The 13,480-nt window shown below is 35.3% G+C and overlaps 1 protein-coding gene across 4 annotated transcripts; it reads left to right on the top strand.

Annotated features, from left to right (window-relative positions):
• Positions 1–5,750: 5,750 nt before the first annotated feature.
• On the top strand, positions 5,751–12,743 carry lactbl1a (lactamase, beta-like 1a). 4 transcript variants are annotated; one of them, XM_060894704.1, is made up of 6 exons: positions 5,751–5,856; positions 7,862–7,950; positions 9,770–9,927; positions 10,154–10,356; positions 11,229–11,334; positions 11,765–12,743. In XM_060894704.1, exons 1-6 carry the CDS (start codon positions 5,751–5,753, stop codon positions 12,741–12,743), a joined length of 1,641 nt encoding a protein of 546 aa, XP_060750687.1. The 4 variants fall into 4 exon arrangements, with proteins under 4 accessions (XP_060750687.1, XP_060750685.1, XP_060750686.1 ...); XM_060894702.1 differs by having other exon boundaries at positions 7,835–7,950; XM_060894703.1 differs by having other exon boundaries at positions 5,751–5,874.
• The last annotated feature ends 737 nt before the right edge of the window (positions 12,744–13,480 follow it).

Genomic DNA, 13,480 nt, shown 5'->3' with positions numbered 1-13,480 from the left:
AGATGTGAAGACCTTAATACTTGGCTTGTACAATTTTGTTAACCATGCCAGCATCCAAAGGCCAGAAACATTTATTTTGTCTAGTTGTGTTATTTCATAGTCAGCCTCTGGGCATGTTAGGGCCTGAAAAGGTCACGGATGAAAAATCTTTATGGACAATCTTTATGGGCCTCATTGCACAAGCAGAATTTCTGCATACAAAAATGCTTTACAATTTGTTTTTCTAAGCTGATATACATATATATTTTTTGGCACTGATGTTTAATTTGAAGGAAGGAAAATTCTTGATGTCTCATGCAGAACTACATCATATATTTATGCCACACCGGAGCAATATGCAGAGCTGTGAGCAAGAGGTCAGATAAACTAAACAGAAAGGCAGAAACATAGATAGACTGGAGGAAATAGAGCAGAAGAATATGGAGCTGACATAAAGGAATCTAGGATAATTCAGCCTCAAGATGAGTGAGGGCTGAAAACCAGCAAACTACAAGATACAGGTCGTTGCCATGGAAACCTTTGCCCAGAGAGATCGGCGACCCTCCTGTCCCCTAATGTGAGCGCAGTGCAGATTGTAGGTCACATATGCCACCAGCAACCCAATCACGTCTAATATGTCTTGACTTGTGGGTCACGTATTGTACCGTGAAATTGGTCTGTTCTGGCATGTAAAAGTTAAGTTAATGCACAACATATATACAAAAGAAAAATGATAAATCAGATTCTTAACAATAAAATAAAATAATTTTCAGGATGAAGACTTGTTAGTGTTTTGTTATTGGTGTGCATGAGAAGTGGACTGGACATCAGTGCAACTCTTATACTCGTGGGAACAGCAACCGCCAGTGTTGAGTCATGTCATGGGGGGGGGGGTGAGGTGAGGTATCTCTGCAACCATCAGAGCAGATAAATATTTGTTTATGTTATTATATGAGCTGCCCACAGGGGGAAGGGAATAATTTGGGTCATCGACACAAGTCATGGCAAGTACGCATGTATATATTTGTAAATATATATAATTACAAAAACCTTCTATATAAAATAATGAGAAATAGTGAGAAATATTTAGAAATCAAATCTTTAGAAATCAAATGCACTTATAACTAAATGAAAAAGGGAGTAAGACTATAATTTGGTCTAAGACTAAAAAAATTGTGCCAAAAATGTGACCATTAATATGCTTTGTTTAAAAAGACATTTAGCTGTTTTTCAGTTTAATGCTTTGCTGCTATTTTGCAATTTTTTTTTATTTATTCACTAATTAGAAATAACTGGAATTAGAAATAATTAGAATTTACTGAAGGATAGCTGTCCTTGTGCTTGGAAATTTATAACAAATTACTCGACTTTACAATCTGTCACATCAGCATCTCTTGTTGCTACCGGTAGTTTATATCAGATTAACTTTCAAGTGTTTTCCATGTAGATCTGGAAGACTGAACATCCCGCCTTAAAAACCTTTATTTGCTGATGAGAAACACACTCGACACCCTGCTCTACCTGTCTCAGTCAGGCCTTTGATATTAACACACTGTGAGATGCGGCTTGTCTTCCTTTGCTGCTGAAGCAAATTGGAAAAATTGACCTTGCTCAAGGAGGTGACATGGGGTCGCTCTGTCTCTGACATTTCAGGGCCGTGGCTTAGTTTTCTGCTAAGACTGCTAAGATGCCTGGAAGTTATGCAATTACTTCATGAGTATGTTTAATATGTGGATCATGGACATGCCCCGGTGTGAATAAGACTCTGGAAATAGCAGCCGACATGGAAGACTGCACAGCACCTCTAGAGTCTTGAAGGACGACCAGGGTCATCAGGACAAATAAAAATTAACATGGGATAGAGGCAAAACAATAATGAATCAATAAAAATGAAAAAGATAAGTATGGTGGTTACAACGAAGGTTCCCCCCATTTGTAGATGACAAACTCTGTTGCTTACCTCATTTATCACACACAGGTACCACAAAGAATCAGTGCTCTGAGGATATGAAAAATGAAAAATTTCTGTTGAAGCATTGTTTTAATTATACAGTTACAGATGGTACATGGAAACCCAGTGTTGCTGAATTCTCAAATCTGATTGGTCAAAAAGTGACAATAAATTTTATAGACTCTGACTCTGGGACAGGGACTTGCATGGCAGACACTTCATATAAAAGTAAATAAATGAATTATTGATAAAAACATGTTTTTTTATTCATTTATACTGAAAGTTTCTGTAAGAAGATTTATTTAATATTACAAAAAGATTCTGTAACATCCAGTATTTCTGCCATGCAAAAATCTTCATTATAGAGGAACATGTGCCTTCCAGTTTCTCCGTAACATGACAAGATGAACATTTTTATTGTTATTAAAAAAATATATTATTAGCTTCAAGAGAGAAAATAAAAGTGAGAATAGGGAATGACTGTTTCTAGCAGCTACAATGTGAGTGTACAACATGGACATTCCACAAAATGTAATTATAAACGGTTAAAAATTGATGTTTTATTCCTTGATATAAGAAAATGACAATTCTTGCCAAAATGCTGTGAAATAATAGAACTAAAACATGTTGCTATAGATAAATAGTCAACTTTGACCTCATCCGTTGCCCCGAGTGTAGATTATGGTACTATAACTTCATAGCCCGTAGTGTTTCATAGTCTGCTGTAGGTACAGTATGATGCAAAGATTTCAGCTTCTATGACTTTTCCATACATAATACACTGTAAAACATTTCAATATGGTTAAACCTAGAAACTAAAAGTTCACCTGCTACGTTAATAATGTGAATAAACCCAATTTAAAAAAAAACAAAAAAAAAAACCTTTGCTTCAACTTACTTCAGCTTCAAGTAGTCAAGACAATGGAATTAATTAACATGTTTAATATGTGAAAACTTATAAAAGAAATAAGTTCACTTAATTAAATTATGGCACTCATGTTTTACATGGTGTACTTATTTGGGTTAAACTATTAAAATGTCACTTACGCAAGCAAAACTTTATTGAAACCCCTTTTTTTCCCCCTGCTATTTTATGTTTCATGCTGCATCAATAAAACTTCAGCATTAGTCATGTCACAAGGCATGTATTTTACATTTAAAGGGAAAAAGCACATGGAAGAATCTGCTGCCCTCTTGTGCTGTTTGCTGTATGACTGTAGGAAAGCATAGTGATCACAAATGTACTCAAATATAAATGAAATAAAGTATACAGCTCGGATAACAGAGCAGTAATGCATGAGATTATGTCAGACATGTATATCGTTTATATAAAATATAAAATATCATTAAACAAATATGCACCACAAATGTAACGGAATCATTTTTCTAATAATGATAGATTTTTCAAGCATAATTAGTAAGGGAATGAAGGTTAGGAATGAAGGACTGACAAAGGAACTGTGGAAAGACAGTGCATTGTTTTCTAAAGAAATGAGATAAACAGATTTTTCCAGCTTCTTTAAATCTGCTGTTTATTTCAAGATTCAAGATGTTATTTGTCAGGTGCAAAGTTATATACTGGAGCTTTAGACCAAATTTGTGCTCTGAGAAAAGGAGATACAAATAAACGGTTCAAATCAAGTACACATGTGACTAGTGACACATACTGTAGGATGTAAAAATGTAGGATGACTACTATATTATATTTCAGTCCCGACACTTTGATTGCTTCTGTTATGGAAGCAGAATTAAGAGAAAAAGGGAACAGATTTGTCTGATTTTTTTCAGCAGTACACAAGAGTTGACCCAGATTAGGTGGGCACATGAGCTTGTAAATTTAGGCTTGTGTCTATGGCATGGTAACAGGTCAGTAATGTAAAACGTTTCAAAACAAATAACTTGACATCTTTCCAGCTTGCTCAGTGTGTTCTGCTTTGCTCTTATGCTCTGCTTATGACCATGTACTCAGCTCACTGCTAGAACATTCATGTTTAGAGAGACAAAAAGCTACAGTGTGCCATGTTAGTCTATACCCTAGCAAATTGTTCCATGAACACCACCCTAATGGTAAAACCATGCCTTAACACCTACTACGAGTGCATGTTTGTAAGAAACAAATGCTTAATCTCTTGCTTTGTACAACTTTTGTAAAAATTATGGTAGTCATGGTAAAATCTAGTATGCTTATATATAGTAATTAGAATATATGTATATGTATAAATGCAACAAAAGCTGTAAAACATAAAACAAGTTTAAAAAAACAACAACATTTTTTCACTTCATTCACTTTATCTTAATCAAGGCCATGATGGAGCCAGAGACTATCCAGGGAGCACTAGACATGAGGCGAGTATTAAATTTTAATTCACTGATTTATTTGTTTTTAAAAATTAATTTAAAGAGGATTACTTGGAATTTTTTTTAACCAAGCACTGTAGCATTTCCAATGGTCATAAGAAAAATACTCAGAATGTAATGAGGAAAAAAGGCTGCAGTTGAATTCGTTCAAGCCTAGACTGTAAAAAACGAATAGTGCTCGTGTTGTTCGTGTTGAAACTGATAACTCATCTGCTGCCTTAAAAATAAGCTTAATTAATCATGACAATGGATTACTTTAATTTTTTGAAAACTTGAGTTTAATATCCAAAACTTGGTGTTAAAGAAAAGAAACACCCAGACAGCCAAGTGAGCTCTTAGAGTTTTCATTCATAAATTATATGAACAATATATTGGTAAATATTGTTCTTTTTTCAATCACATATAATTTTTTTCCCTTTATTTAATAATAATAATAATAATAATAATAATAATAATAATAATAATAATAATATCTTCTATTTTCTATTTTCGGCTTTTCCCGTTAGGGGTCACCACAGAGAATCATCACTTTCCACGTAACTCTATACTCTGCATCCTCTACTCTCGCACCAGTAAACTTCATGTCCTCATTTAACACATCCATATAATCTACTCTTTGGCCTTCCGCCTGACCTCTTACCTGGCAGCTCCATCTCCAACATCCGTCTAACAATATAAACATCTCCCTCCTCTGTACATGTCCAAACCATCTCAATCTATCCTCTCTGACCTTGTCCCCAAAACAGCCAACCCGAGCTGTCACTCTAATGTGCTCGTTCCTGATCCCGTCCATCCTCGTCACTCCTGAAGAAATTCATAAGATTCATTTATAATTTCTAATATGTTCTATTTTAGTTCTGTACAGTGCCTCAGTGTCTTTCTTGTTACAGCTAAGATTGGAATTGTAAAAATGCAGCTTGTACTAACCAGACGATGTGTGTATAAGCCGTACAGAAGTAAAGTGAATGGGCAGAATGCATTCGTATAAAGGATTCCCTCATGGGTGAAAAGTGTGAGGAGTTAGACGAGGATATCTCCAGATTATGACGTGGAGAGGATCGTAAGAAGACAGAGAAAGGCTGGGATTACATGACTGATGAGCATACGGTAGCCACATTTTAGTTCCTGCCTGGTAGCTTTGATTTACTTCTCATTGAAGTTTTTTGACCGGCACAGCAGTATACTGTAGAAAGAAGAAAGAAGATACAGAGCAGTGTTGCATTATGAGGCTGATTGTCTGGCACCGAGTGGCTCAGCAAATCACACTTTGAAGTAAGATCCTCTGCTTATCAATTGATGGAAAAAAAAAAAATGCAGCACTGAGTTTGGAAACTGAACCTTAACAGTATCAGTTTCCTGATTTACAAGGAAATAATAATACAACTGGATATTGCTTCCTACAGTCTTGATCTGCTTAAAATTTCACACCTCTGTACCAGTGGAGACAAGTCATACCTGCAATATGAAGCTAAAGTGGACTAATCTAGGCATCATCTTTTTCTTCATCCTCTCCCTGATCATGACTGGATGTTTTATATGGCAGTACAGGCTTCCCAAGGCCAAACCAGGTAAGCGAGTACAGAATTGTAGAACAGCATTGGGGAAAAATGTCATTTCAGTACATTTAATGAATGGAAGTCCATTTGTGAGTTTGGCTTTCTGATCTCCTTATGCTTTAATGATTGTCTGTGGGCGAAAGCCAGGGGATTACACCAAGCTTGACATAGAGGCTCACAGACTACTTTGGACTGTAAAGACTGAGATATACTTGGGGGAGGGGCTGTCGAGGGAGCTGAAACACTTTAGAATGAAAGAGTACATCAACCTAATGTACCTCGTTTCACATTCACACTGCATTACATTCAACTGCAAATGCATGTGAATATTTTATGGTAATCGCCTGGGGTGAATAATGTGACCAATAGTCCAGACTGCATTAGTTTTATTTTAGAATAACTGACATAATATGTAACATCTTAACCAATAGAATGAAAGTCTGTAGTATTTTGGGAGCTTATATAAGCCTACGTATGGTTTATCTAGACGTGTATGTCTGTAAAAAATGATCAGACAACATGGGTGAGATTCAAACACCAAAAGGTGATGTTTGTTGGTTAAATAATGATTGGATTCAAATCATAACTGAATTGTTTATTGGTTAATAAAATCAAAATGCACTAATGTTAACACCAAGCTTGGTAAAATACACAGTTAGATAAAGGAAAATGTAAATTTTTATGCATAAAATGACTCACACATGTTCATCTCTTAGCAAAGAATGAGCTGTTTACCAGGCACAGGTAACAGGAAAAACTAGAAAGATAAGAACCAAGGACACTTATTTTTTATATTCTGTATGCTTGAGGTTTGATTACAATGGTAGAATAATTCTCGAGAGAATGAGAAATAATAGTGTCTAGGAAAATTCCTAACTGTCCAAAAAAGAAAATGTAGCGTAACAACCAAAAGCACAGCTTCATAGCATGGACACAGGTCATAGCATTAGATAACAAGATTGGATATAAGATGCATGATGTTGGTTTCATTTTCGATGAAGCTTTGATGTCATTTGATGCGCTACATAACTGATCAGCGCTGATTTTTTAATAAACCTTGCTCTTCCCTGCATCATCCAGTCTGACTGATTTTGGTCTTTCTCTATTTTTCATATCGTGCTAGATTGGGATGGTCTGGTCAATGTGGTGATTGGAGTCAGACAGATTATTTAGAGAATCAGTATTTGTCAAATTTTTATACCACACGTCTGTAATCTGTAATTGAAAGGATTGAAAAAATGACAACATGCTGTTATAGGAAACAGATGATAAAGTGTTTTGAAAGTCATTATAGTACCACCCTGAAGAATAGTGATAATTCTCCTGTAACTGCACTTCCATAAGTTTTATTTTATTCTATTGTTCTATTACAATCATTATACCACAGAAATCGGACGACAATACATCTGTATTAATTCGTGAACACCATAGCCTTCAACCATTTGTAGTTTACTGTTGCAGAACATCCAGACAAGGGAGTTCATAGTATCACATATGTTATAACAGCTATAAACTGATATAAACAGCCTCTTTTGTTCTACTCTCTTAAAGCTAATATGAGAAAAATGGCAGTGTGTCATGTTACCAAGAAACCAGAAAACACAAAATGGTCCAACTCTCCCAGGACAGAAAATGTCCTGACTCTTAGAAAGCACTGATGCATAGGACTCCAACCATAAATTATTCTGTATATTATGGTCATACTATATATTATGGAGACTCTTTCCATAAATTTTATATTAATGTTTCGTAACAAAAAGCTTCACAGCACCAATAATGAAAAAATTCTCTTTGTTAAAGTATGCTTTACAATTCTTTTGTTATTAGATTATGTAGAGCAGCCACCTTACAGGTTTCTCTAAATGAGTTGTTACTACCGAAATGATAAAACAAGTGCATTCGTTTTAAATTTCTTTTTGAATCTGTCCTTACATCATACAGTCCTTGATTTACAGCATCTATCGCCATTGAAGAATTTTCTTTCAAATAGGATTATTGGCTGAAATAAAAATCCAAGATGTGGATGAGGAGAAATTGTGCCCACGTTTCCCAGAGCCAGTATTTCTGAAGCATCCCATACCTGTCTTAATGGATGCTCTGGAAAAGGTAGGTCCAGCTATGAAGATAAAATCATAACAGACAACCTGGATAATAATATGCTCCAGAGTGCTTTGTCATTGCATGTCATGTGTGATCTATTTTGTTTTTAATTTCAATACAATACTATACATATTAGATTAGATTAGATTAGATTAGATTAGATTCAACTTTATTGTCATTACACATGTACAAGTACAAGGCAATGAAATGCAGTTTAGGTCTAACCAGAGTGCAATAGTAGCAAGTGCAGGATATACAGTTTGTACAAGATTTAAATAAGTTAAATAAGTGGTAATATGGAGTGATTTACAGAAGTGTGCATACTATGAACAAATATACAGATTTACAGAAGGATATGTGCTGTAGCAAATTATATGGCTATTACTATCTGTAAACAGTAATTTACAGATATGTATGTTCTATGAATATAATATACAGATGAATATATATGTGCTATGAATATAATATACAGATGAATATATATGTGCTATGAATATACTATACAGATGTCTATTACTATAAACTAAAATTTACAGAAGGATGTCTTCTATAAACAATATATTGTTATTACTATAACCAAAATATACAGGGGGATATGTACTATGAACATAATATAATATATTTCTGTTACTGTGAATAAAAATCAGGTGGGTATATACAATGTAAGGCAATGGTTAGCAGCAATGCAAAAAAAAAGAAGCGCAAGTGTGCAAATGATCATAGTTTTATGTAACAGTCCATTAGTGCAATAACTAATTGTGGGGTGAGAAATGAGCAAATGAGCAAAAGTGATCATAGGTCTTATGATAAATATTAAAGTATTTATAGTATTTATAGTAAACCATAGCTACACTTGGTAAGTATACAATTACAACCTGTAACACATTGTAAATCCATTATAAGTCCATTATTGATTATGAAAGATTTTAGTTCCATCAGCATTCACACAACCTTGTTACCCAAACACATTCACCTCTATAAAATATCTGGAACATTGCGCTTACACGTTCTACAGAAAATGAAATATTCTGTAAAGAAATTCAGAATTATTTGAATTTATTGTAAATGAGAGTGTGTGTGTGCCCTGCGATGGGTTGGCACTCCGTCCAGGGTGTATCCTGCCTTGATGCCCAATGACGCCTGAGATAGGCACAGGCTCCCCGTGACCCGAGGTAGTTCGGATAAGCGGTAGAAGATGAATGAATGAATGAATGAATGATGCTTTAGAGTATCAGAGAACTGTGTAGATTCTTCTTGTCTAGTGATATTGACTGACAAAGGTACCTTTGAAAGGGCAACAATGCTGAAATGAAAGAATTAAATCAAATGGTTAGATTAAAATATGACATTTAAGTAAATCATTATAATCATCAGAATGTCCTTAATGTGGTAATACCACTAGTATGGATGCTATATACTGTAGGAACGATGTAAAACACTATCTTGTATATTGTTACTTTGTTACTATCTTATATATATAAGTATACATATAATATATATATATATATATATATATATATATATATATATATATATATATATATATATATATATATATATATATATAATGTTGTTACTGATTGGATACGTAGATTGGAATACATAAATGCACATTTTTTCTCTAAGATTCACTGTTGAAAACTAAATAAAATATTTTGAAGTGCTAAACGGAGGCTTAAGCATATAATCAACTATACAATATGTTTACATTGTGCTCTTAAATACATCTGACAAAATGGGCAAAATTTCTTGAAGTGAGGTGTACTTAATAAACTGTCAGCTGAGTGCATGCCTGTAACAACAAAAAACCAACAACCTTTTTTAGGTGGATTCTCTATTGAGAACCAGCATTGATGTCACAACACTGCCAGCAATTTCATGCATTGTCATCTATAATGACTCAGTGCTGTGGAATGGGAACTTTGGCAGAAGAAATGGGAGTGATCCAAAATCTTCACCGCCAAACGAATACACAGTTTATAGGTGAGGAAATGACAGACCGCAGTCTCACTTACTGTACATATCGTAGCTTTGCATTTTTCTATGTCTCTTGCAGATCAGTTCATTATGTGCATACATACGTCAAAGTCAATACCTTTTCAACCCAGTGACTTTTGAACTATCACTATCTATACTTAAACATATAATTCATCATGTTGTTGTTATGATGGTTATAAAAAAATACCACTAATTCACATTTCTACACCAGAATTGGGACTTTATCAAAGCTCTTTCCCACTCTGATGCTATACAAGTTGTGGGAAGATGGTAAAGTGAGCTCCTTGGATGACCCTCTAGAGAAGTATGTAAAGTTCTCCATAAAGAACCCTCTGGCTAAAGCATTTACAAAACACAGAAAACAACAATCCCTTTCCTCCATCACTCTCAGAAGGATGGCCAGTCATCTATCAGGTACTAAGATCTAGATATGGGCGGCCAGATCACACGTTTAGGATTAGCTTTTGTTTTAGCCTTGTAATGTAATTTAGCTTGTTAATTACCCGATTTGCTGAATTGGGTATGATAATTAAAAAGAAAAAAAAAATTATATATAGTATATAGTGTATAAGTCTACAAAGATTGATTATCTATGACATGCACTGATCATAAAACTTCAGTCAGAATGTGGGCAAGACAATTGTCACACTTTTAAAAGTAAAGGTGCCAGGAAGAACCAAAAAAAGGTTTTTCGCTGTGATGACATGAAAGACCCGTTTTTGGTTCCCCAAAGAGCCTTTCATTAAATGGTTCATAAAACAATTAGCTTTTTTCTTGGTGCCATATCTTTATGCCAAACATAGACTAAAGAACTTTTTTTCCACAATGGAACAGTTTCAGTGTGTGCAATGGAAAAGATTCATGGATGTTAAAGGTTTCATTTAAGAACCATTATATTTAAAAATATATATAGACAACTAGTCAAATTGGCTTGGTGACATTATGCAAATGTGCTATGATTTATTGGAAGTCTATAATTTTGTAAAAATTGTGCCTAATTACATTGCTTACTTGGATTAGCATGGTTGGTGTAATACACATTCCCACATGTAAATGCATTTAAGAAATTTTTCTGATATTATCCTTTAATGAATATTTAATGGTAGTGTTTTGGACTGTTGCCAGAACATAATGAAATAAAGACACTCCAGACTAAATGCAATATGCCATTTTTAGTCATTTCCAGCTTTTCCACATACATAAAAAATAATAGGATAATTCTGTGCTAATAGTGTTTATTAGATCATTGCTTATTGTCTATTAGAATGAATTATCATTGGCTACAGGATTGCCAAGGCAGCTTAGAGGGACCAGTCTACGCTGGAAAGGACAGACTCATGAGGCAATTGATTTGTTGAAAGATGATATCCTTGTGGCAGACCCTGGAACAGAGTAAGATAATTGTGTGACAAAGAGTTCTCAAGACAATATGTACTGCACATTATTTGTGCTTTAACAGAGCTCTTAAAGCATTTTTTCTTTATTTGGTGATTATATGATTCTGACAAATCCAAGCATGAAGTAAGTGAAATGTGCAGGTGTCTTAGGTCTTTATTTGACTTTGGCTTTTGTTTAGATTTTCTAATGTTAATGTTAATAGATGGGTTTATTATTGCTCTAGTGTGTAAAATTCAGTAACCTGACAAATATATCTGAATATAATTGGACATAAAGACTAATAAACATTAGATCAATGCCAGATAAAAGCCACAATAAACTAGATTAATAAAAAACTCTGAGTACACCAATTTTCAGGGGCAAGGACTGACAGCCATGTGAAAGAATTTCACAGACAAGTATTCTTCTGCTTCTCTGTTCCCAGATGTCATTACAGTAACCTGGCCTTCTCCTTGCTGGCCCATGTCATGGCAGACAAGGTGACCGGAACTGATTACGAGAGCTGGCTATCCAAAAATATCCTCCTGCCATTAGGCATGGAGGACACTGGCTTTGACATCACTGCAGAGATTGAGAGAAAGATGTCAGTGGCGGTTTACCCAAGTTCCCAGCCCACGACGCTCTATGACCTTGGCTGGTACCGACCCTCGGTACAGATGTACTCTACTACAGCGGACATGGCCAAGATGATGGGTGTTCTTCTGGGGGCATATAACCATCGATTGCTCCGGGAGAACACACTGAAAACTATGCTTACGCCTATTTACCACTGTGACACCAGTTACTTTTCAAACCAAACTGGCACCCCATGGGAAGTGTATGAACAGCTGGAATATGAGATATTGCGTAAAGATGGAGATCTGGATGGTTATTCAGCTGTACTCTCACTTATTCCTCAACTTAAGCTTGGGTTGGTAATTTTTATGGCTGGTAATAAGCCTGCTGATGAAGATCTTGTAACCAAATCCTACAGTTATCTCATCCCTGCTATGGAGAGGGCCTTCAGGGATGCACCTCATGTTCTTGTACCTCCTCCAGATCCAGCTCCCTATATAGGATTTTTCACCTACAGTAACATGACCTTCTATGAAATCAAAGCAGGCTCAGGTGGAGTACTGTCAATGCAGCAGTTTGGGCCAACTGTGGATGAAACGGTCCCTTTGGACTACACCATTTGGAGGTTGAGTTATTTAGAGGAGAGGGTGTTTAAAGTTGTGTTTGAAAAGGAGTATCCATGTCAGCTGAGGGTCAAGAACACTTCTATTTCAATGGAGTCTCAGGATAGGCAACTGTTTAACTTTTACATGTTCAATGAGAATGGCCTTGCACCTGGATTTGATGTGCCAGGCCTGAACACTTACAATGTGATGCGAATATCACGCAGACCGATTTTCCCCAACTGAGAAGATACTTGAAAAAAAAGAAAAGAATTATAAACAGTTTCGTTCTTTGCTTAAATATGAAATAAAAAAAGACTGAATTTTTGTAAAACATATTTTTTTGCAAACTAACATCAGTGGTAAGAGTTAATAAATAATACACCACTAAGTCTGTGGCCAGGAGTCTAGGAGAGAAAAATCAGTCATGTCCTCTTGGGGTCAGGGATGGTATTTTATCTCTTCCGGTCAATCAAAGTGAATGGTAGCCAATTGTGACAATCTGTAGGCTCATGAATGTGGAAGTGGGAATTTGGCACTTTCTTGCATCTGTGCTAAGCTGATATGTGACGTGAGCATAAGCAGCAGTTCAAAGAGATGAGTGGCTCTACTTACTTGTGTCTATGGACAGCCTGATTAGTAGCTGGCATGTGATAGGTGAGAGCTGGCTAATGGGAGAGAACTAGCAAATGTGTAAATTATTTAATCACAATATTACCAAACACTAAAAAAGTGTATGTAAACTTCTGACCCACTAGGAATGTGATGAAAGGAATAAAATCTAGAATAAGTCATTGTTTCTATTATAATTCTGACATTTCCCATTAAAAAAAAAGTTAAGTATTAAGAGAGGGAGTTTAAATGTATTTGGCTAAGGTGGATGTAAACTTATGACTTTGTGTGTAATATCAGTTACAAGTGGTTAAGTGCTTCACTAGCTGTGTTAAAAGGTCACCTATTTCTATTTTAGCTCTTGTGATTGC

Source organism: Tachysurus vachellii, chromosome 19, assembly GCF_030014155.1.
Source record: "Tachysurus vachellii isolate PV-2020 chromosome 19, HZAU_Pvac_v1, whole genome shotgun sequence".
Taxonomy (NCBI): domain Eukaryota; kingdom Metazoa; phylum Chordata; class Actinopteri; order Siluriformes; family Bagridae; genus Tachysurus; species Tachysurus vachellii.
This window is presented reverse-complemented; position numbering and strand designations above follow the sequence as displayed.